Source organism: Scatophagus argus, chromosome 6 (genome assembly GCF_020382885.2).
Source record: "Scatophagus argus isolate fScaArg1 chromosome 6, fScaArg1.pri, whole genome shotgun sequence".
In the NCBI taxonomy this organism is placed as follows: Eukaryota; Metazoa; Chordata; class Actinopteri; family Scatophagidae; genus Scatophagus; species Scatophagus argus.
Window position 1 is genome coordinate 15,830,596 of NC_058498.1, and position 26,251 is coordinate 15,856,846.

The 26,251-nt window shown below is 42.8% G+C and overlaps 2 protein-coding genes across 2 annotated transcripts in view; one reads left to right on the forward strand and one right to left on the reverse strand.

Moving 5' to 3' along the window:
* sema6bb (sema domain, transmembrane domain (TM), and cytoplasmic domain, (semaphorin) 6Bb) overlaps window positions 1-26,251 on the reverse strand; it is a 128,132-nt gene that overhangs the window by 49,382 nt on the left and 52,499 nt on the right. The window contains exons 2-5 of the mRNA XM_046392830.1: window positions 22,434-22,561; window positions 20,895-21,009; window positions 14,751-14,811; window positions 14,538-14,600 (exon numbers count right to left, since the gene is read on the reverse strand). Coding sequence (XP_046248786.1) covers window positions 14,538-14,600; window positions 14,751-14,811; window positions 20,895-21,009; window positions 22,434-22,542 — 348 coding nt within the window. The 5' untranslated portion in view covers window positions 22,543-22,561. The remainder of the gene's footprint in view (window positions 1-14,537; window positions 14,601-14,750; window positions 14,812-20,894; window positions 21,010-22,433; window positions 22,562-26,251) is intronic.
* On the forward strand, window positions 4,431-10,878 carry LOC124061197. Its single transcript, XM_046392831.1, has 2 exons — window positions 4,431-5,757; window positions 9,684-10,878. Exon 1 carries the CDS (start codon window positions 4,470-4,472, stop codon window positions 5,682-5,684), a length of 1,215 nt encoding a protein of 404 aa, XP_046248787.1. The 5' UTR covers window positions 4,431-4,469; the 3' UTR covers window positions 5,685-5,757; window positions 9,684-10,878.

The window sequence follows — 26,251 nt, forward strand, 5'->3', positions numbered from 1 at the left end:
CATTAAAAATTAACAAACGATCAAGCAATGAAACAGAGAACTAAATAATTGTATACAAATCCAAATGCTGTACATGGTGCCTCCTTCTTCTCCCCTCTGCCCACCCCTCTCTCTGCTCCCTCGCTCCCTGGGCAGAATCCAGACAAAACGCCACCTGTGCTGGCTGGCAAGCCTTCCTGAGACCCAGACAACTGCAGCCCTCCTCCTCCTCCTCCTCCTCCTCCTCTTCCTCCTCCCGCTCCTCTTACTGACAGCGGCCGAGCTGCCCGGGCTCTAAAAAATTCATCTGCAGCACAGATAAATTACACAGGAGCACGCGTCTGAGTGCAAATATGGACATAGTTGTTAATAGCGGGGAGATTTAAAGAAGAACCAGAACAAGTGTGGAAAGAGTGTGTGCGTCTGTGTGTGTGTGTGTGTCTGTGAGCAAGTTTTCATATGCGAATCTGCATTTACATAAACTCGACGCTTCGCAGGTAGCATGTTTTTAATCAGTCTCTTGCTCTTATTGCACACGTCGTTAGCGAGGCTACCTCTACTCTGCAGAGTCTGACCGAGCAAGTGCATTCCCCGACCCCCCGGATTCTCAGCACAGACGGGCATTTTCTTTAGATACGCCAAAAGTGTTCTTAAGACATCTAAATGCAAGCGATCACACTCGCAAAGTCAGAGGATTGACAACAAGTTCTCTGTTGCTACAACATATCTGCTCACAACCTGCAGCACTGAGACACCATTAAAACTAAGGAGGCGCCGAAATTCTGCATCTGCTTTCCATCTATTGTCCAGAACTCAACCTTTCCTCTGAGATGATAAACAAATGTTCATTTAGCCTAAGCCTGGGTTCAATATTTGTTCAAATGACCAGGCTGTATCCAAGAACCTAACCTAACATCAGTTTTGCCTCTGGCTACAATCAGCATTCCCGTGTTTGGTCTAACCAAAACACAAAACATGTTCATACAATATAAAATATTCTGCTCATTTTCCTGCTTTAGGAGCACCCACAGCATGCTTCATTTTCTCATAAAAAGTTTCATGATGACCTGCTTTAGTAATGTTCACACAATAGGAGCCATCTAAGGCAGTGCATCAGGGGGTCGTATTTAGCAAGCTGCTCGTCTAAATCTCTAAAGTTTCCATTACATGCCTGGCTGGTCCCCTGATGTTAGCGACCAGGGAGAAAAGAGCTGCCAAGAGCCGCCATTGAGCCAGAACTCCCACACAAACACACACACACAGTTTCCACAATATACACTCACATAGACAAAGGTTTGGCGAGCCTTCTTCCCTACTCGTTAACAACAGGCTTGTCATTTCCAGAAAAATCCCTGACGCACATTTTTTGACTGAAAACAGTGACTCTCCATGACAAGAAAAAAAGAGTGTGTGTATGTTAGTGTGCATGTGGGCGGAGGATAAATTAACAGCGGTACCAAATTAGCTGCAATGTGCTGTTCTGAGTGCTGCGGTCTTACTCAGCATGTTAAAGCTAATCCGCGTCCCTCTGCAACCCTTCCTTACTGTTTGATGGTAATTCTGCCTGAACACACCACAGGCCACAAACAAACATCAGACACCAGAGGGAGAGAGAGACAGAGGGAAGGCGAGATAATAGTGATAGAAGGAAAAACTAAAGAGAGAGAGAGAGAGAGAGAGAGAGAAAGTAAAAAGGATAAAGTGAAGGCAAGAGAGGAAGGACGAAACAGAGTTTTCCAGGCCAGTCAGCCATGTGGCAGCCTCAGCAGTGAAGCCGACATGCAGCAAGACCTACAGATTGAGGGGTCAGCTGAACTCCACTCCCTGGTGGTAATACACACACACACACACACACACTCTCACACCATTCAGTCCTCGAGCACAACACTTAACCTGAATCACCCCTGGACAGCTCTCCGCCAACCTGCTGAGAAAATGGTGGCAAATTGTCTTTAATACATGTGTCACTGCAGGGATGCCTGTCTAGAAAATTGGAAATATTTGAGTAAAGAAGGCATAGTTGAGCAAATATTTCACAAAAGAGCCAGCTTTTAGTCCCTTATTTTTGAAAAAAAAAACCAACAGATATGTTCTATATGTGGGAAATGCATCAGGTACATCATGTGCTCTACAATTATAGCATATCATAAAAACGGAGTATAAATCAACACAACAAGCCAAAATAAGAAAGAAATTCATCCATCATCATCTATACAGCTAATTTACGCAGGGTCACGGGGGGCTGGAGCCTATTCCAGCTGACTACGAGTGAGAGGGGGGTTACATCCACGCAAAGACAATCACACACCCACACACTCACACCTGGGGGCAATGGAGAGTAGCCAATGAACCTAATGTGTATGTTTTTGGGACTGTGGGAGGAAGCCAGAGTGAAAACCCACGTGGGCACAGGGAGAACATGCAGACTCTGCACAGGTGGGCCCAGACCCGGACTCAAACCCAGAACCCTCTTGCTGTGGAACAACAGTGCTAACCACTTCACCACCATGCCAGATGAGAAGAAATCATCAAAAGTAATTACATGGAAAACTGCATAAAGAACCTTGAAAGTTAATTCCCCTACTTTAGCCTTATCTTTTTTGCTTCATTTTTTAATATTTTCAACCTTGTTGTTCCTTTGTGTTTCAGTTGCGCATAGTTGTTGTCTCAAAAAACAAACAAACAAAAAAACATTTAAAGTAGCAAAGTCTTCAATGTACAGGAACATGAAAAGCCGAGAAACGAGAAATTTTCTACATATGAAGCATTGCTGAGATTAAGAGAAGGGAAAAAGACGAGAAAAAGAGGATCAGTCGTGATCTTCTCTTTCTAATCTTTTTCTCTTCAAGGAATGAAAGTGACTCCACATCTGGTGTTTGAAATCGATTAATTTAGGAGTCAAATAAAGGCTGTGAAACTGCATCCTCTGCCATTCAGACTCAGAGAAGGCATTTGGGTCAGACGACTGAAAACCTGGAACTCCTTAGAGAGCATGATCAACTCAATATTGATCAAACAATCTCGCTAAGTGCTGCTTATAATGATGCCCAACCGCTCTTTAAAAGTGCTCTATGTGGAATTGCCTTTGTTTGCAGTGTAATGGTAAAAATCCAGTTTTCATTGTTTCAGTCACGAGAGACACACAACCTCCCCATTCCCACAGTCCCACAAACCTATTTGGGACACTCAACCTCCCTGCTGTTAAGATAAGGTACAAGATCCTCTTATCTCTGTAGGATGTGAACCCTAAAACCCACTTTTGCACCTAGGTGCGAGGTCATGCAGGACAACCTGGGGTGAAGCACACCAGCAGGAGGTCAGAAGCATATCTTGGGAGAGGAGGGGGGTGCCCCTCGAATTAAGACAAAAGGTTGTAAAACACATGATGAGGGGCTGTCCCTCATGTATAAATGTTTAGGTCTCCCCATGCTCGGGGTCTTTTCTTCACTTTGACCGCTCGCGTGTTGACTGACCTTTTCTTTGCAAAGAAAATAAAACCTTGTCGGCCGGCAGAAGTCTCTATTTCATTATTCACCAGCAGCAAAGAGAAAAATTTCCACGACAATTTGGTGTCAGAAGTGGGATCCCTCGAGCGATCGTCCGGGACGGGACGCGGACAGTGACAGGCCATCCTGGGAGACAAAACTTCTCAGCCTCCAACCTCAAAATCCTCTTCTGAGAAGGGAGGACTGACCGCAAACGCCCCGGATCGTCGCCGCTGGGATTTCCACGAACAACAACAAAATTCAGCAAATTTCATCTGGTGAGCACTGAAATATTGACAAATTATTTTTATTTCTTTTTTATAAATTGGGGTAAAATTTGGCTTTACATGTTTGTTTCTCACATATCCACAATCGTTCTGCTTTTAATCGCTTGTAGCCTAAACGAAGCGGGGGGTCTTTTGTAATCACTTGTGTCCAGAAACAAAGTGATTGGCTTTTATCGCTTGTAGCCCAAACGAAACGACGAATGACACCAGGTTTTTCTCGCTTGTTCCTTACAACGAAGTGACTGGTTTTTCTCACTTGTAGCCTAAACGAAGTGACCAGGTCTTTATCACTTGTTCCTTAAACGAAGTGGTCAGGTCTTTTCTTAAACGAAGTGACCGGGTCTTTATCACTTGTTCCTTAAACGAAGTGATCCTTTACAGAGACGTCTGTATCGTAATTGGTTGTGCACAAACCCCATTTCGGGATGGGGAGTAAAAGCTCTGTTGAGGTGGGTCCTCCGGAGGGGCCGATTGTGGATATCATGAGAAGGAAATATGAGGATAAAAGTTTAAAATATTTGAATGTCTGGACAGCTGAGTTTGGATTCCCAATAGGGGGATCTCTCAGTTTAAAAAACATATCGATATTAGAGGAAAAACTGAAAAAAAAAAAAAAAAAAAAAAAAAAAAAAAATAACAAGAAATGTGAAGGAAAAATACGATTTCTGTAAGGAAATTAGAAAACATAGAAGATCAAAAAAAAAAAAAATGTCTTCAGATGTGGAAAGGGGAAGCAGAGATGCGAAGTAGGAAAACAGTGCAGAAACAACTCCCTTTTCCATGTGAATACCCTGAAACAAATGAAAAGCAAATCTCACACACAAAAGGAACACAAGACTCGCAGACTTCTTCTTTGTTTCCACAGTTGGCGGCTTTGAAGCTGGACCCAGACCTTGACGGCAGCCCACCCATCCATCTTTCAGCTCCACCACCATACAACACTACAACACCCAACCAAGGAAGGGAAACAAACTCCATCACGCCACAGACAAGCACAGGAGTAGCTTCTCCAATAGCACACAGACTACGTAATCCAAATCAAGATGCAGCCTTCAACATGCCCATGGTTGAAGTATCTGGACCAGAAGGTACAACGTTGGTTTTCCGCCCATGGACTTCTGCTGACATCACAGCAGCCTCACAACATCTACCCAGCCCAACAACATCAGGCAAAATGTTTGCTGAGCAATTCTCCACATTTTGCCAAGAATTCAAACCCACCGTAAATGAACTAAAAAGACTCCTAATCACCAAGATGAAACCCACAGATTGGCAAAAAATAGCTGGGAAATTCCCAGATGCTGATATCCGTTGTAAGCACATCACTTGGGAACATGAATCTAATGCCCACTATAGAGATGTTGTCCGTCTTCTCTGTGATGCATTTATTCAAGCTTTTCCTGTAAAAATCAACATGGAGAAAATCACTGCCTGCAAGCAGAAGGATAATGAAAACCCTGACGAATATCTCACCCGCCTGACAGAGGTATTCAACACCTACAGTGGCCTGCAACTACCTGACGAACCAAACAATGTTCCGGATGTGTGGGAAATTCATCTTTGCAACAGTTTCTTAAGTGGACTAAAACCAGACATTGCCTCAGCTGTTAAAAGTTCCTGTATTGGATGGAACGACGCACGTCTGTCAGAACTTCGCAGACATGCCATACACGCCCACGACCAAATACTCTCAAAGAAAAAGAAAAAAGAAGAGACAACACAGAAGGAGCTTCACATGGCAGCAATGACCATGTATAACACAGTCCAAGGACGTGAACAACCGAACCATGAACAAAAAGGAAGAGCACAGGGTCGACACAGACATAGAAAAAGACCTACACAGGATGCTTGTTTCATCTGTGGTCAATATGGACACTGGAAAAATGAGTGTTCCAGAAAAACTTCATCGATTCCAGTGGACAAATCGGACTGAAAATGGTCAAGGGCTGTCGGAGAGGGATGGACTCCTGCTGACAAGCCAAACCAACTTGTGAAATCGAAGGAAGGTACTGCACCATACTCACTCACACATACTGAGCAGATTAATATACAATCTGCTGAAAATCCAGACAATAGACATGCAGTGGCATTAACGTATGTTCAGTACACATCTGCTAATTTCGAGAGGTTTCCTCAACATACGCTAACCATTGCAGAACAAAAGATTACATTCTTAGTTGACTCGGGAGCCACACGTTCTGTGATAAAAACGTTAGAGTTGGATACAGAGCCAAAAATGAGTGGATATTACGTGTACACCATTGGTTCATCAGGTCAAACAATTAAAGAGAACTTTACTGTCCCACTCAAATGTGCAGATGGGCCAGATATAAGTTTTAAACATGCATTTCTGCTCTCAAAAGTCTGTCCCATTAACCTGATGGGAAGGGACTTGATGTGCAAATTAGGCCTTTGTCTGATCTCAACCCCAGAGGGTGTCAAAGTTCACAGATTATCTGATCTGGAGCAACACTTTTCACACTCCTTTGTTCATCACACCCCAGATCTACAATGTGCATATCAATGGAAATTGCAGCCATCAACTGCATCTGAGCTTCTCACCTTAGCCAGGGAGATAGTTCCAACAGCGACAATAGACTTTATGACACCAGAGGATCTGCATTGTACCTCTCATGTGTCAACAGGACCTGATGAGCCATATGAGGAAGGCTGGTTGAGAGAGAGGTCTGATAAACTCACACTGACACACATTTATTGGACACAACCCAAATGTGTTATATCAGTTTCTCTCACACCAGCCCAATGTGATATGTATACCATAGACCATTCGGTCCCACACATCACACTTACAAAACACACACCCGATGATTGCGAAGATTTGGGCCCATTTGTAAAATCATGTCAGCGCGCAGCCGATTGGCAAGAAACATCCGATCGATCGATTTTTTTTTCACCTACACTGCAGTGTTTTTCTAAGAGTTTATCATCTAGTGTGCACACTCAAAGAACAATCCAGCTGGTAGCTAAAAGCGCTTCTAAATCTTTCTCTTTTCTGTCTGAAGAACAAGCAAACACTATTACGGCCCTACAGGAGGTCCCTAAGACACTGTGGGCTGTTAGTAAGTATGATGTTGGTTTCATTAAAAATTGTGAACCTGTTGTGATTACTCCGAAATCAGACTTTAGACCGTGCAAGACTCAATACCCGCTTAAACAAGAAGCCATTGAGGGCATAACACCCGTTTTTGAGTCTCTAAAAGCGGCAGGAGTAATTGTTCCCTGTGATGACTCCCCAGTGCGTACACCCCTGTTCCCTGTCAAGAAAATCAGAGATAAAGATCAACCAACGGAATGGCGTTTCGTTCAGGACCTGCAAGCCGTGAATGCAGCAGTCCAACCCAGAGCACCAAACGCCCCAAATCCTTATACCATCCTGTCTCAGGTTCCATCTAACGCAAAGTTCTTTTCAGTGGTAGATCTTTCTAATGCCTTCTTCAGTGTTCCGGTTCATCCTAACAGCCAGTTTTGGTTTGCTTTCAATTTCAATGGACGAGGCTACACATTCACTCGCCTATGCCAAGGCTACTGTGAAAGCCCCACCATTTATAATGAAGCTCTCAGACAAAGTCTTGAACCTCTTGTTCTCTCCCCAGGCTCTGCTTTGTTACAGTATGTTGATGACCTTATGATATGCAGCCCAACCAAAGAGCAATGTGAAGCCGACACAGTAAAACTCTTGAAGCATCTGGCTAACACTGGTCACAAAGCCAGTCTGTCCAAACTTCAGTTTGTTCAGGAAAAGGTTGTTTTCTTAGGACACGTCATCACTTCTGAAGGGAAGACTCTTTCACCAAAAAGAGTAGATGCAATTCAGAATATTCCAAAACCCATCACAAAAAAACAAATGATGTCGTTTCTGGGCATGTGTTCTTATTGTAGACAATTCATTTTAAACTATGCCATTCTTGAAGCTCCACTCTCCTCCCTCATTCATGGCAAAGGTCTACAATCACAAGATAAGATCACATGGACTCTTGAAGCAGAACAGTCTTTCACTGAGCTGAAACTTGCCTTACAGACCACCCCAACATTAGGTCTACCTGATCCTACCAAATCTTTCACTCAAACGGTAGACGAGAAAAATGGATACATGACTTCTGTGTTGCTGCAGGATCACGGAAATAGACTAAGGCCTGTAGCTTACTTTTCTTCAAAACTGGATCCTGTGGCTGCAGGCCTCCCAAGATGTCTCAGAGCTGTGGCTGCTGCTGAAAAGGCAATCATGGCCTCCCGAGACATTGTGAGCTACTCTGATGTGACCCTCCTCGTCCCACATGCTGTGTCCATGATTTTGCTCGAACAAAAAACTTCTCATCTCTCCACAGCACGATGGTTAAGATACAACACTGTGCTTTTAGAAATGCCTAACATCACTATAAAAAGATGCAATGTTTTAAATCCTGCCACTCTCCTTCCCACACCTGACGATGGACAAGAACATAACTGTGTTGCCGTCCTCCAACAGGTCTGCTCTCCAAGACCGGACCTGCAAGAAACTCCATTAACTAATCCTGATTTGGTTGTTTTTGTAGATGGATCTGCCTCCCGTGACCCACAGACAGGTCGCAACAGAGTTGGATTTGCTGTTGTCACTAATCATGAAACTCTTGTTTCAGGCTCACTTCCCTCTCACTATTCTGCACAAGCAGCAGAACTCACAGCATTGACAGAGGCATGCAAACTGGCAAACAACAAGACTGTAACCATCTACACTGATTCCAGATATGCATTTGGTGTGGTACATGATTTCGGTACTCTGTGGAAACACAGACAATTTTTAAAATCTGATGGAAAACCCATTCTCCATCATGACAAGGTTGCAGCTCTTCTAGATGCCATTTTGCTCCCAACTTCAATTGCTGTTTGCAAATGCCCTGCCCATACTAACAACTCAGATTTGGTTTCCCTAGGGAATGCGAGAGCTGATGCTGCTGCAAAAAGAGCTGCACTCCAGCCCACCATCCTTAATCCTTTGCTTGCTTCAACCCCCGTCTCTATTCCAAGCTCTCTTACAGCAATGCAAACCTTTGCCACACCACAAGAAAAGACGTTGTGGAGACGCTGTGGTGCCACACAGAAAGAAGAAGTGTGACGAGGACCCGACGGCAAACCTTGTCTGCCCAAACATTTCTTTCCTCACTTTGCAAAGTTGACACATGGGTTGGACCACGTGTCAAAAGGGGGGATGTTGGATATCATAACTCGACACTGGTTCACCAAAGGTTTTTCAGTTCATGCACAGAAGTTTTGTCAATCATGCATGGTTTGTGCAACACATAACGCAGGTAAAACCAAAACAATCACACACGCCGCACACCCACCACCAGATAGGCCATTTGAACACTTGATGATGGACTTCATAGAACTTTCACCAGCAGAAGGGAAGAAATACTGCTTGGTGATGGTTGATATGTGGTCAAAATGGGTTGAAGCTTTCCCAGCAAGATACCAAAGCAGCCAAGTGGTAGCAAAGGCTCTGCTAACAGAAATTATTCCCAGATGGGGAATACCAACTAAACTAAGCAGTGATAATGGTACACCCTTTGTCAACACTGCAATAACCCAAATCAGTGAATTTCTTGGCATCGACCTCAGAACACATTGTGCTTACCACCCTGCCAGTGCAGGTGCAGTTGAACGAGAAAATGGCACGTTGAAGTCAAAACTAGCAAAATGTTGCGAGGAAACGGGGCTGCCATGGACAAAAGCTCTGCCTATTGTTCTAACACACATAAGAATGAGGAAAAGATCTAGAGTGAACATGAGCCCTTTCGAAATTCTTTTCGGCAGACCCCCATCCCTAGGAGTGGAACCTGTAACCAGGCCACTCCCCTCTACCGGCTTATGTGACGATGACATGTTACAATATTGCAAAAACTTATCATCTACTCTCTCTCGAATCTCTCAACAGGTGAAATCAGCCCTTCCACAACCAGCCTCCACACCACTGCATGATTTCCAACCTGGCGACTGGGTGGTGATAAAAGATTTCAGGAGAAAACACTGGCACTCCAAACGCTGGCGAGGCCCATTCCAGGTACTCCTGACAACACACACGGCAGTGAAGGTCGCTGAGAGAGCAACGTGGGTTCACGCCAGCCACTGCAAAAAGGTCCCTGAACCAACAGAGGAATCCAGCTGTCGACTTGAACAACGTGAGGACGGACGCCGCGGAGACGGACAACGCGAGGACGAACAAGCGCAAAAAAAGCACGACACGAGGGATAACTCCGTAGATTCAGCAACCACCAACTAGACCCCCGGTTTGATCAACAACACAAACACCATGTATCACCTGACCCTGACCCTAGCATGTTGGACTGTGCTAACAGAAGCCTACACCTACAAACCTGCCAAAACTGTCACTCTTACAGAAGGACAAAATACAACATTCACCTGCACCGTGTATCCTGAAATTTGGCGATCAGGTCAAATTCGTTCGTATTATTATTATTATTATTTTCTCTCTCTTTCTCCTTCCTCAACCAAACAACTGCCATGATGATACATTTTAAAATCCATGTGAATTAATGTGTCGGATAATTAAGTTGTGAATCCTTTTATATTGTCTCATTTTACTTTTATTATTATTATTTTTTTTTTTTTTTTCTCTGTTAATGATTATTAAATAATCAAAAGGGAGAATTGTAATGGTAAAAATCCAGTTTTCATTGTTTCAGTCACGAGAGACACACAACCTCCCCATTCCCACAGTCCCACAAACCTATTTGGGACACTCAACCTCCCTGCTGTTAAGATAAGGTACAAGATCCTCTTATCTCTGTAGGATGTGAACCCTAAAACCCACTTTTGCACCTAGGTGCGAGGTCATGCAGGACAACCTGGGGTGAAGCACACCAGCAGGAGGTCAGAAGCATATCTTGGGAGAGGAGGGGGGTGCCCCTCGAATTAAGACAAAAGGTTGTAAAACACATGATGAGGGGCTGTCCCTCATGTATAAATGTTTAGGTCTCCCCATGCTCGGGGTCTTTTCTTCACTTTGACCGCTCGCGTGTTGACTGACCTTTTCTTTGCAAAGAAAATAAAACCTTGTCGGCCGGCAGAAGTCTCTATTTCATTATTCACCAGCAGCAAAGAGAAAAATTTCCACGACAGCAGGTATACGCCACACTGCTCTGGCCTGATGTGTTGGCACAGAGCCACCTCTGGGGAACGTCTCATCCACTATCTGCTGCTCTCTTTTGCTTTAACAGAAAGGTAAGGAGTGAAACACAGGAAGGGGATGACATGAAAACGGGGAGATAAAAACACAGTGGAAAGCAAAGGACAAAGGAAAATATGATGGGAATATGCAGAGTGAGTGACAGCAAGATCGACTGTTGCATTCACTGACAATCGTTTGGTCAACACAGGAGAATTAAAAAGGCTAAAGAATTAGGATATTGAATTTTCAGCCTAATTAAGGAAAATACTATGTCCTTTGTGATCAACCAAGCAGAAACATTTAATTACAAAACCAATTACGAGGTAGTGAATGTGTCACATCTGACACAACCAACCCCCCAGCAGAACAGGACATTTTCAGGAGGTGAAGTGGAGGAGAGGAAGAGCGGAAGGCAAGAACAAAGAGATAGCAGATTTTAAAAAAAGGCACTCAAAATCATGAATATGTATGAACATAAAATAATGTACACGAGGGTTGGTAATCCCACCTACATGTATGTAAGAACCTCCATTTTGTGTGTTTGCGTGCATTAGAGTCAGAAAAAGCTTTTGTTGCAGCTCTAACATGATGAGCAAAGCAGTTAACAGCATAAAAAACAAATGCATTTCAGTCCAAAAGCCCCACAGTAAACTGTAGCTAGACAATACACCACAGAAACTGTGACATAGAATTCACATCATCACAACAGAACATACCGTAAATTATATATTTTACGGCTCTTAAAGGCTGCATTTTTCTGCAATTTTGTACTTGAGTTCAATATTTAACAGAAAAAAAGATGATGCCATGACTGTCTCAGTGCCTCGAGAGCATAGAGACCATTTCTAATGAGACAAGCTTATGAAGTGACAGCACAGTGCACCATTCGCTCAGTCAGGCCAGCAGTCAGTCCCTCTCTCTCTCCAATCAATTTAACCAAATAATAATCCGGTCAGATTATCCAAACAAGATGACATTTCCTCAAACAGTGTTAAAATGTCAGTCCGCTAAATGAATGGATTTGTCTTCACCATCGACAGCAGACAGAAGACAGGATGTTATGTTTCATTTTTGCATGATTTGAGCAACAAATTTGTGTCAGCCGGTTGTAATAAATACAAACTGTTGCATGTAAATAACAAACTAGAAAAGGAATATAAAAAGTGTCATCATCAGCCAGATGCACAGGTCACATTCCACAGCACGACATCAGTCATTTCTGTTTTAGCGAGACTAGTTGGAAACCGTCAGAGGCAGGCAAACAGTATTAACTTCTGCAATTAAACGGCCCAGCCAAAACTGAAATCCTGGCGCTGTGCCTGCTGTGAAGAGCCAAGAAAAGTACCAGGGAAGAGAAAGACAGCAAGCTAGCAAACTGGAATGTAAATTTAGCAATATAAATGTTTTATAAGAAAGGAAATGCATTCAACACATTTCTTTTTGGTGAGAAACCCTGAATGTAAACTTTGCTTTGACGGAAACTCCATAGATTCCCTTTAGTGTGTAGAGTGCCCTACACTCTACAGTCATTTTTGAGGCTGCAGTTTGCATTTGTTGCTCTACAGGATTATATTTTACAAGTATTTCAGAAATGAACATTTACAATCTTTTCACACTTTCTCTGTGTCTGCTATTTGGAGTGAAAATAATTCCATTCTTTGTCACATTTTAGTAATAAAGACTGAATATAGTGACTAATCTGTATAGGCTTTTACACATCCATATCGGTTGTAGCCCGGCGAGTGTCTACTGTATGTGTATGTGACTGAATGAGCTTCTGCGTAGATGCATATGCACACAGAAGCACATCCATTCATATGTGTTAGAGCCCAGAGAGCTGACTGAGAGGACCTGGCAGTGTTCTTATCTCCCTCACATTGCCGTGTGAGTCACACAGCCTTACCAGGCAGCACAGTCATTAGGGGCAAGAAGACCTTTCATATCTCAGTCAGCCCCACAGCTCTCCTCAGGGCCGACCAACAGGGACCCACACCCTCCCTCCTCCTCTCCTCTCCTCTCCTTTATCTACCTCTCTCACCTCTCTGTCTTTCTAACCCCCACCCCCACCCCCCCCCCCCCCCCCCCCCCCCCCCCCACCCCACTCCCACCCCCCCTGCCTAGCTTTTTGTCGCCATCCCCATATTCTCCATTGTGTTTCTGTCTGGCACTGTCTCACACAGATTTAATGTCAGGTGTTCTCTCACTGTGTTAAATAAGTCTTTTTTTTCCTCTGCCTGGAGGGGACAGAGCCCATGTTTCTGCCGCCAACCACAGCCATCACCACTACACACACCCACACACACACATAGACACCGAATACAGGCTGTTTATGTGTGGCAGATAGAAACTAGGGATGTGTGTGTGTAGGAGATATAAGAGGTAGTCAGGCGTGGGCTGCTGGTGGCTGCTGGGACGTTTCACCCCATCTCTTTCCGACCACCTTGGTTTCCCAACGCCCACCTGCATTTTCTGAGGGCACAAAGCGCATTCCTAACTCATGACGGTGGAACAAGTGGTGTATAGGTGGGAGTGGCTCTGTTCTTCCTGATGTGTGTGTTTGTGTGACGGGTTAGGAGAGCAGGGACAATGAGATGATAACTATAAAATAATAACACCTCCCTCTGCTTGAGGCTGCGTCAGCAGGCATGACAGTCAGGTGAATGGTGCCATGAAACCAAAGCTCCTGGCAGACAGGTAAAACATGTGCCATAATAACGTGTATAAGAAAGAGAGAAGCTCAGTGACCAGACATTAATACAACAGTTTCACTGAACTGTAATTCTGTTCTTTGTACATAATCTTTGAAGGTTTGGGGGGTTTACCCAGAATTTATGCTCCTGTGGATTTAAAAACGTGTTGGTTTTCAGTAAAAGAAAATTATGAAAATGTAAATGAGATGCTGAAATAATTTAAAAATCCATAAATGAGATTAATAAATAGAGTTTTGCTTCAAATGGTATTTTACAACCTGTTTTTCAGGCAGGTTTTTGTAATTCATTATTTGATCTGATGTTGGCCCATTTTTAACCATTAAACATTAATAAAATCTTGTTTTTGTATAATTAAAAAATAAAGCACAAACCACAGTTCCGTCATTGCAAAGTACAAGTGATGTTTTGTCATTATTTATAAGGACAGTCTTTACAGCAGCTATAATTAATACATCTAGATTAAAAATTGATCAAATTACTTCTTCTGTATAAAAAGGTGACAAACCCAAAGACTCAAAGACAAAGACAAACCGACTGTGTGCTACATGCACAACAGCAGACAGACAAGGTTAGCGACTAGCTCACAAACAGAGTGAAGCATTTAGCACCTAAAGAGGCAGATATTTTGCTCAGGAGTTTGTAGAGACCAAAGCAAGCTAAAGGTGGTCTGAAACATGATGAATGAATGCTAATGTTTTTTGCCATATCAACTTCATAAGAAGATATTATGTCATTGTTGTGTTTACAGGTTGTTGAACTGACCCAAAAAATCAATTAAGGCAGGTTAAATTCCCGATGTCATGCAATTCTGAGAGAGTCAGAGAGAAAAATCTGTCACATTTGTTCTTAAAAAGAAAAAGAAGATGGAGAAAAAGACATGCTGTCTCACCTCGTGCTTTCCCTTCATCCTGCAGATCCTGATGTCATTCTTGTTTGACTCCCATGTTCTCATCTACACACACACACACACACACACACACACACACTGGAGCTTAGCTACATTTGCATTTCTCTGCAGTAGAAAATGACATTTTCCAGGCCAGTAACGAGTACATCCACTTAAAAATTTTAAATGTTCTCTGTCTGTCCAGAAGGTGCTCACCTTGCTGTAGAACATCTCATCTCCTGCAACCATGTCCAACTCCACACGGTAAAGGTCATCCCTGGAGAGGGAAAGACAGAGAGAGATAGAGTAAGAGGGGCACTCAGCCAACACAGCACTACCCAAATCTTAAGGTGAGACAAGATACTGTGCTAAGCAAACCATGAATACCAGTTTAAAGCAGAGGCACAGCACAGGTGTTATTGCTAGCTCAGGACAGAGCAAGTCAAGGCAAATCCAGGCCACAGGCTTAATACACACTTGTAATATGAATATTTCCACTGTATATTAAATCTACGTAGTTTTACTCAATAATTCTGTGTGTGCAGCTAATGCACACATATCGGAGGCATCTATTCATTTCAAGTTGATCAGACCCTCAGAGATTAGGGAACAGCTTTACAATGTCTTCTGTTTCATCCAGTATAAATGAGAAATGGTACCCGACTGCATAATGATGTCTCATATTTCCCAGTCGCCTTTTGCCTTCACTCATTAAACTTGACTTGCTGCATTGAATTTGCTCCTAGGTTCCAAATTCGGCTTATTAGTCTTATTCAAAAGCCTGAAATTAAATTAATGGATGATTTAATCAAGTCTTTATACTGATGCTTGCATACCCCCACATGCTGCCTACACGTGGTCCAACACCATGCATGTATTCATGATATCCCAAACACTGCTTTCTCGCACTCTTAATCTGCCAATAATTCTGCAGTAACCTTGGATGTTCCAGAGAAAATGCCAGCTAAATGAGAGCTGGGCTAGGCAGCTAAAAGCTGACGTTTGCATATTGATCAAGGCCTTGGTATCTGCTGGGATGGATCTGAGGCTTGGGCTTCATCTAAGCAAAGAGCCAAGCTCTGAATGGGCTAATCTGTAAATCTGCCATAGCTGTGTCATTGCAGCACTATCGATCCCATCTCTGATCCAGCTCTGCCTCCCATCTGTGCTGCATGTTTTCTTGGTTTTGCTTTCTTTTTTTGACAGAGAGAGGTCATCATATTTGCAGCCATGAAAAAGCACCTGCTCAGGTGAATATTCTTTACCACCTGACTGTGCATATCAGTGCGTATTTGCATCTGTTTTTTTTGTTTTTGTTTTTTTTTTTTCCAGAAGAGAGAGTTGTGAGAAAGTGAACATGATGAGAGCACAGGTAGGCCATCAGGTTACTCCAGTCTGAATAATTCATCCTCACTGGTTGAAAATAATTCATTCCCCTTGAGTAAGAATCAGGAGTAAGAACTAGCAGAAGCTAGTACTTACTCTTTATTCAGTTTGCTTCAGCATGGCCCTATATATGGTGAGAGAGACCAGCAATAATTTTTCCCCATCCATTCTATGCCAAGTCTCGCCCTCCTGCGTTGTGACTGGCTAGCACTCGTTACTTTGATTCAGGTGGGATGCCATTCGAGTCCAACTTAGTGTGACTTCTAACCGTGATGTCAAAGTGAGAGGACACAGAAGCATATTAAGGGAGAGTGACATTACTCTTGTACTAACATTGTGTTTTAGCAGAATGTGTTATCCAATCGTATTAATTAAAAAAACAAACAAACAAACAAACAAACAAAAAACAGGTGATTGCAAGCCAATAGGTGAGCAGGCTTGGACAAAAGTTCAGGGCTGAATTTTCTTCCCAGTGCATTCTGTACTCAACCCTTGCAGAACAGGACGACTAAGTGGCGGAGAAGTGTGAAATCAAAGAACACTTGCTTGATGCATCCCTGCTTAACAGGTCAGAGTTTAAGCGTTCTCCAAACAGTGGAGTGGGCCAAAGTGTGAAGCATAATCTCATCCAGGCTGCTTCAGCGTTGTCTCAGCATTAACATAATGAATATAGCACCAGGCCTCCTAGTCAGAATGGATGGCAGCCAGCAATGTTGCCTCTCACAGTGCAGAGGAGGGGGAATTATTTATGCTGCTTCTTTTTCTCTTTCCATCTCATCTTTTGCCTTCCAGGTTGTTCAAATGATGCAAAGCCTGTGGCCTGCATGTTTTTTTTTTGTTTATATAATGTGCACTGGATTTAGGAGAAGTTACAACTCAGATTAAGGACTTCCATGTGAACAGTGTAAAAATCGTATTATTCTTTATGTGGCAGGATGTGCACACAGCTTCGAGTATCCTTGACTCACTGGATTAGATCATAATTTACTTACAAAACCTGGTCCTAAAACCTACAAATCTAAAAAAATTAAACCTACAAATCTCGTATTTCTCTTTGTCTGGATGCGCATGTGTCTGAGCTGTTATTTCATACCTTTGACCCTTTGTGACCTGGCTAATACAAAGTCAACAAAGAATCAAGAGAAACTGTAAACATTTCCTAGATTTCTTACTTGACCAGCTCACGAACTTTCTCCTTTTGCTCTGCCAAACAACAGCAGACTCAAGGTCAAGACATCTTAAGCCACCAAGTTTTTCCTACATTTTTTAAATTTTCCTACTCCTCTTCTTGCTTGCAGCTGTTCTGTGGCTTAGTTCGAACAGCGCTGAACCTCCCTGAGCCTGCAAATGAAGTATGCGGGAAAAGCTGGTCCTGGGATGGAAAGATTGGAGCCGACCACCCCGTTACCCAGACACTTGTGCTGACTGAGGCAGAGCTCTCTGTGGCACGTCTATGTGTGGAATCAGAACCAATTAAAAGAAAGTAAAACCCTTCAATCAGAAAATCCTAGAGAGGAAATACAAAATGAGCAACACTTTTAATACTGGCATGAAATTAAATAGTAATAACGTTAAGTATAGCCTACTAATATATTATTTAATGAACTTATTTTAATGAACTAGAATGAGTCTGTTTGCATTTCCAATGTGACAGAGACTGTTTTCCCACCATGCAATAAATATGAATGAAAAGTAGGAGCTGCTTAAAACTAATTGTGGTGGCAACTGTGCTTTTTAGGCTATTTTGAGATGCCACCATTGGCTCTGGAAATCTATGGTGGGAACTTTTGCTACTTTTTTCACTATCATGACCACTACTGCAGCTATGCAATTGATTTAATTGTTGGTAACCTTCCAGCACTCACACATCTGAATTTTCAACTTGCACACATAAGAAAACAGATGAATGCTTTTGTTCCACTCAATAGTAATTGTCCTCTGCTGTTGTATTTGTAGTTTACTTTGCAGAGTTTATCTTTGTGTCTAAAATAGTACGATCATTTATTATATTACCTTTAGTGCTTGATTTGTTGAGTCAGTTTAGCTGAACTCAACTTTCTCTGCTAGTTGGGTCACAGCCACACAGCCTGGCAGCTTTACCTCCCAAGCATCCCAGTTTTTGCCACAACGGAGCATCTCCCCTGTTTGTCTGCCATGAGGCATCTGACCCGGCTGTGACTGCCTCATGACCCTCAGTGACCTCTGAGCTCAGTGTCTGTGGGCTAATAAAATGAATCACCTCCAGCCAGGCAGTCAGTTAACACACTTTCCCTTTCCACCTAATGCAAAACATAAACACACACACACACACACACACCGATGGCAAAAGCCTCTTAAAGCTTTATCGCAATTGGAGCAGTTAATAGGGAGTTGCCTTCATTCTTTTGGTCATCTTGTCAATAAATAAACACTTACAAATTGATTTATATTTGGGTGGATTGGCCCTTTTGATCGGAGTGAGGGTTGAGGACCACAGAAACCACAGCTGCTCATCTTGACACCAGTGAAATGGGGCTTAGCACAGCAAGGTGCTTAACTCCACCTGTCGCCAGCCAAATACATAGTTTACTTTCATTTGGCAGGGATGGAAAAAGGACAGGGAGAGGTAGCTGCTCTCAGCAGGTGCTTGGGGCAGGGATTTAGCAGTGCTTGCAGTCTGAGGAGCAGCTATGCTAATAGTGACAGGATTTGGGGATGAGTGAGGCGCCTTATCAGGCCTTGCACTCTGTAGGAGCTTTTGGCAGTCATACCTGCCACTGCACAGGTACTTATTTATACATTATACATTTTACAACTCTGGTTCCCCCCTGAGCTTTCTGTGGCTCACACAAGCATTTGCACATGGATCTGTTTTCTTCTAGACTGATCATTTTATGTCAGGAAGCTGCAAACACTATTAGCCACTCACGAAAAACATATTAAAAAAAAATACTCTTGAAGCGCTCTTTCCCTGAAACTCTCAAGATGTCATCAACCCCCCTCGCCTCTCTCATCTTTCCGCCTGCCAGTCTAGCATTTCATTATCATCTAGTTGGCTGAAACATTCATATCAGTTTACCTTTTCAGTAAGAATATCTGTAGCAGTAAATTGAGATTAACGTCTCTGACTGCTTCATGGCTCTGGTTATATTTCAAAGGAGAGCTGCAGTTTCCATACAGTAGTTATCTGTGGGCAGTTTTATCAGGCATGTGCGTGCTTGTAGACCCTCTCAGCACAGACAGCTTGGCTGGAACCATGTTACATGGTTTGATATATTTACTACCAACTCTCCGTAGTGAGGTTAGATCAGCTGGAGGCCGGGGACTGGGTCATTTCCTGGACCACAGTGGCGTCTCTTATTGGAAACCACTTCAGTCGTCTTTCAGGCTGCCACTACAGCAAATAACCAGCGCCATATGTGGAAACCAACTGTGTCTTTTTTTAAGCATGTTTCAAACTAAATTATTTTTTTGGACAACTTGGGCAGTAAATCTTGAAGTGTGTGTTTTTTGTTAGCTCAGTCTGTTTCAGGTCGGCTCCTGAATGGCTCCGGGGGGGAGCAGCAGATGTAGCTTTACAGTGTAAACCTGGTGCAGCTGAGCAGGCTGTCCTCGTCTGGCCCTCCTGACCATCAGTGCTACTGTCTGTCCAGGATCAGCACATTCACCAGAGTGACAGACATATGGGGACCATCATTATTTGGAGACCAAACTAGAAAACATTTACCCTGCCAAATTTCAGCTGCTAATAACAGATTTGTTACAAAAAACCTCATCTCTCTCTGTAGTGATCTAATAGAGTTAGTGTATTCACTTTAGCAAGTAACCAGCAGAGATAACAGAACTTGTGAATAGGTGGAGGTTATGGCAGCATCCTTAATTATTATATCCAACTTTTAATGTTTAAATCATGCAATTCTTGCTAAGGCATCAGCATTTATATCAGCAAGAAATTAAAACACTTCAGTAAAACTGGCCCAATCAGTGGATTTACTGAATGGGACACAAAAGCTGGAGAGTCCAAAACAGAGGAAGCTATTGTAGCCTAACTGTACTGTACCGTCTAGGTCTATATAGCCTTATATATAGACCAGTCACCAACTGTGTTACTACAAACCACAATTATTAAAGAGATATCTGTAAAACTGTTGACCCAGTATCTCAAACTACAAACAAGGTCAGTTACGAGCCTTCCTATTATGAACTTTTGATCCATTAAGGTTTTATATTTGTAAAACTGTCCCTGAGCCAAGAAAAGCTATTAAAATCTCTGCTGCCATCACAATGATAAGTCTACGGGATAAGTGGGAAGTCAGTGGAGGGGCCAGTGGGAGAAAAACTGCATATATAGTGGGCCATGTACTCAGGTGCTGAATCCAGAAGTTAGAAACCTTTTTTGGCTCCAGGTGAGCAATTCTCATTGCGTAGAATAACGCCATCGTTGCATCTGCTATCGAGCTATTATAAAGGTATGATTGTGACTGACTAGAAATAGTCATATAATAATTATATCAGTAGGTAAATAGTTCACCAACTGCATCCGTGAGTAGCTGCTACCTAAACAAGCTTTCCTTTTGTTACTTTGTGGGGCTGTGTGGATGAACTTAGCTGTGCCAACTTGAACTTGTTCCAGTTTGTTTTGTGTATAGGAGGAAACGATTGCTAACAGCTGTGCTAAAACACAGTGTCATAGTATCCTCTCGCCCCAGCAGAACGAGGAATATGTGCTGGGCAGAAATACTTGTGATCTGTTTATTAGCAAGTTTACTTTTGAGGCTCAGACACTATAACTCCTAAAGCAATGCCTGGCAACAAATATAATGGTAACCGTCAATCAAAGAGACACAGAATCTGAAAATGACTCTGACAGAGATATGTCTGTACTTGAATCAAAGACCATCACAGGATTTCTTAAAACTTTTTCTTACTGTAGGTGAAGTTGCACAAGAATAACTAGAATAGTGTGTCTGTGGGTGCTGATGATGTGTGTTGTACCTGGCTCCAATGTAGAGTGTCCGATTGACTTGGAGGATCCTCTGGATGTGTAGAGGCTCTTGCCTCGGCCATGTTCGGTGGGGTCGGCCCAGAAACACAGGGTGTCTTCTCGCCACTGTCAGTGAACGGGAGACAGAAACACACAGCGGCTCATCCCAAACTGACATCCATCTTTTACAAAAACAGTCAACATAAAAGTGGTTTTGTGTTAGTTTGTTTTGACAGTTCAGAGGTAGTAACAGGCATTCAGGGTGATGTGCAAAGAAGTCTGAGACCTGCATTTGAAACAGCAGCATATCTGCTATGTAACAAGACACAGAGCAGAGCAGCAACTGAGCTACAAGAAACAAATAATCCTCGGAAAATGAAAGAGGTCTGAACGATACCTCATGTTTTATTTTTTCTGTTCAGCAAACTGATTCAGATAATTCAAAAAGAGTGACACTCAGAGACAAGGGGCATTTCAAAAACATGAAAAAAAGTAAAATGAAATGCAGGAAACCTGAACAGAGAGAAATCTAAGATAAAAGCGGTTGTGCATTTTCAGTATGTTATTATTATGTTGTCCAGCTAATGTGCAAAGACACACAGAAAAAAATAAAGTTAAGAGAGGATCAGAAATAACAGCTGCATATAAATCAGATGGATTACTCTGTAAAACCAGTGAGGCTATTTGTCTTTGTCCTTGACTTTGGTGAATAAGACTATTTTCAGCTGATATCCTTTGATCTTCTCTCTGCTTTTCCATCATTGCTCCTTTATATCCCACCCTATAGTCCATTCATCCATTTCCTCTTCTTATTCACCTCTATACTTTGAATGCTTCTTCTTTATTTCAATCCTGTCATGTCTTCCTATGGTATCCATGGGACTCCATCCTGAGACCCACTGTGAATCATTCTTTTCTCTCCTTGTCCACCACATCTTCTCTCTCTCTGTTCACTCGCACACTTTCCTCCATTTCTCTTCTTTGTCCATCGAGTGAACCTGCCTTTTCTACTATAACATACTTGCTGTAAACCACAGCTACTGATTCTAATGCAGCTGCTCCAGTCCAGCTCTCGGTAGCCTGATAACCTCTACACTCTACTGTTTGGTATTGATATGTCGAGAGGGCTCTGGACTTGGCTGGGAAACCATCAATCAATACTATTGAATGCAATCAATCAAGGTCTGGCCTAAGCTGGAGACTGCCAAGCTGATATGGAGACTCAAAGTCTGAGTGTGTAGAAGCCGTGTCTCTTGAGGGTATGAGTTTATATGTGGGAAAGTCATGAATTCAAAAGCCCTGTCCTTCACTCTGGTCTCATTCCTGAGTGTGACCCCACACCTTCTGCCCTGCACACCAGTCAACACTCTTCGTGTGAGAGCCTGTCTTACCGCCACAGCCCAAACCATGACCCTAAGCCGCTTCCACCCCCGCCAGGTTCAACACCCTGCATGTTAGGGTATGACCCCACACCTCACACATGACGACCTGGGAGAGAGGCATGCAGGGGAGTAGGCGGCTAGAGGGCGAGAAAGTCAGGAGGTCAATACCTTCAGTGGGGATGAAGTTGAGAGGCCCTGGTTCCTCAGGGAATGCAGAGAGGGCCGTCTGGAGCAGGCAACACAGCAGGAAGAAGGACGGAGGGGCCACAGTCTTCATAGCAACACAACAGTGGAATCTGTGGATATTTTTTTTAAAAGATAAAAAAGATGAAAATCGAGTGAGTAAATGAAGCAGAGGAGTGAGACACGCATAAATCACCGACTAACTAATTGTCTGAGTGGATATCTTGACTGAAGCTCTATCTTTGTAGTCCCACTGCATCTCTATCTCTGTGCCCTGATGTGAGAGATAAACAGTTTCTCAGAATGAGGCATTTAGTCATCCACTGAAGGAGAAGTGTCCAATCAGCTCTGAATGCAGACTGATCACTGTGGCACGACATGACCACATCTAACAACTCGTCACATACAATACAACTGAGAAAAGAATGAGAAAGAGACAATGGGTCAACACTGTGGACAGAGAGAGGGCAACGTATGGCCAGTAGATAAATGGAAAATCTGTACAGGCTGAGAGTGAGTGAAAAGCTCAACAACATTCCAGACATCAAGCATTATCTGGAATACGAAAGACCCAGAGAGGGAGAGAAGTAGTGGTTTACTTAGATTAAATGCGTGCCAGCGACACAAATCACCTCTCTGACGGCAGCGCTAAACTGTCTGTATTTTTCATCAGGCTGTACAGAGGCGCATTCAGGTCTCGGATGTGATTCATTTGGATACAAATGATACCCAAATTAAGTTACCCTCAGAGATCCATCTAGAAAATGCATCAAACACTCCACCTCGCAGGAGAAAAGCTCTCAGAATTGCTACTGACTGCAACCACAAACCTCAGTCAGCATGACTGGGTGGACACTTCCTCTGTGTGCTGTTTTGCAACTGCAACTATGCTACTATAGCATATGTGTGGTGGAATTAAATGTGCATGCAACAACCATTTTTATTCAAGTTGTTATTATCTTGAGCTCTGACTGATCTGTCATCACCTATCAATTGTTCCTCTCCATTTGATCCTGGCATGGAATTGTGTTTTCTTCGAAACACACTTTAGTTTACCCCATAACTCAGCGTTCATCTTGTTGTCATCCCAGCGCTGAATGCAACATCAAGTAATTTGTTTTGAAAATCAAGTGGAGAGACCTTAAAATCTCCACTGCCACAAACGCAAACATTGCATGCTACATATCGAATTTGTATTTCTTTATGCAAAACTTCTTAGCATTTTACTGTGGTCACAGATGAACAGTGTGTAAAACAATGCAAAAACAAACGCTGAATGTACGCTATCACACTATGCATCCCTCACACCAGTCTCTACACTCTCCTCATGTCTTCAATTTAGTTTTTTAATTTAGGCAACCGAACTGCATTATGGGTTTGAGAGCATTACTGGCAAAGACTGTATTTTATCGCAGATTGAAATTTAAGTTAATACAATAAACTTTGAATCCAACAAGAACAGCAATAAATATAATACAATAAAATGAGATTCTACATATATGAAATTAAATACACTACAATGAAAAGTATGCGGACACCAGAACATTATATGAATCTGTGCTAAATAAACATGTCTTTCCAAAAAACATTAGCATTAGTATACCGCTGTAACAGCCTCCCCAACAGCTTTCCCCAAAGGTGATGAAAGGGGGTGAGGTCAATGCTCCATGCTCTCATGTAGGCCAGCACAGTTCTTTAGTACAAAACTGGGGAAGGTCCCATGTTCACATTGAGATAGAAAACTGCCCAAAAAGTTAACATATAGTTGGAATCACACTCTTCTGTAAAATATCACTGTAGCAACACGATGTAACTTTGCTGAGCAAAAGGTCTACACTGCATTAATTAACAGGAATAAACACATTATGGGATAATTATAGATGCTAAAACATACGCTAGTATTAACAGAATCCCAAGTAGAAAAGAATCATTAAGCCAAGTTAGGCTGAGGCCAATGTCCTAAGTGCGCAGAATCACGCCAGTGAGACATTTATGAATTCAACATTTTATCCATCCATCCATTTTCTATACCCCACCCTGGACTGGTTGCCAGTCAGTCATAGGACTGACACACAAAGACAGATAATCACACATGTTCACACACTCACACCTAGCGGCAACGTGGAGAGGCCAGTTAACCTAATGAGCATGGTTTTGGGACTGTGTGAGGATGCTGGAGTACCCAGAAAAAAAACAACTCGGGCACCAGGAGAGCATGCAAATTCGGCACAGAGTGTCTCAAACCATCACCATTTGTACATATACAGGGGATTCAACATAGCTCTGGCCATATAGTAAGTATAGTAATTTAAGTAAAGTCAAATAAAGTAAGTATAGTAAATTTATAAAACACACAGGGAGATGTGGTAAGTACAATAATTGATGAATTCATCTTAATCTTAAATTAAAGTAAAATTAAACAGAGTAAATGCAGCATGAAGAATGCTGGCATATATGAACAATTTCCCTCTCTCAGGCATTTTCAGTTTTTTTCTCATTCTCTCCATCTCATTCACTGTTGGTCTCCCCCGAAGGATACAAACAGCCATTGTGCAGCCCGTCTCTTTTATGGTGTCCCAGACATAACCTTATCAGGACACATAATCTTTATGGGACATTTCTCAAATTCCCTGCTCTGACATCAGAATAAAAGTGGGAGGCATGCTAATTACTCAACACCCACAAGCAAAATTGCAGGAGGTGAAGGGAAAGAGTCATCAAGAGAAGAAAGGAGGTCACGGGGTAGAGAGAGAGATGGAGAGAGAGATAAGTGAGAAACATTAAGAGAGAGAGAAGATGAGAAGTCAGGAAGTCGATTGGAGATTCTATTGTTTCTTCTATTAATAATGCATGAATAAATGTCAGGCGGTACGCATTCGATTAGTATAATTAGACACCCTGGGCTATACAATTTCATGGGATAGGAGAATAAGTAGATACACAACACAAGCATAAAAGCGAATTTGTGTGTGTGGCATTCAGAGCAAAAGTTTCACTGTAATTATGACAAATGGCTGCAGCCGAGTCCATTGAGAAGTCTCACTGCATGGCACAAGCACAAGCTAGTAGTGTGCCATTATCATTGAACAAGGCATACTGCAAGTCACATGTACATTTTGCCACTTGAAGGAGACACTAATCTGAAACATTCAACCCCAGGGTACTATTGCACTCCGTGTTCGAAATTGAAATGGCAGTAGATGTCACTGAAGTCATACTGAAGCTGCCACAATGTGTGGGCTCTGTGGATTTAAGAAAAGTTCAAAACTACACTGACAATAGCAAATTATTGTGTCAGTTTTTTTCACTGGGGGGACAGTATTTCCATTGTTGTGCCAAACATATTCAAGGACTGAGCTTCATCTCAGCCGAAGCTCTGCCTTAGGTGGGAGTTGGGTAGCTTGTGGGACTCCTGAGACAGCTGATAGCTACTGGCAGGCCAAATGATGTGCAGCTCAGGCAGTTGCTGAAGCTAAAATGTGGGAGGAGTTTGGTGAGACCAAGGAGACAGACTTTCAGTCAGTCTCGAAGAGTCGCTGAGGCAATTAAACAACTCGGCAGTGGCGGTGCCCCAAGGTTGGATGAGATCCGCCTGGAGTTTTGTTAAGGCTCTGGATGTTGTAGCGCTGTCATGGCTGACATCCTTCTGCAACATTATGTGGTCATCAGGGACAGTGCCTTTGGGGTGGCATACCAGGGTGGTGTGTTCCAACTATACAGGGATCACACTCCTCAGCCACATTGGGAAAGTCTATGCCAGGGTGCTGGAAAGGAGCATCTGTCTGTTAGTTAAAGCTCAGATT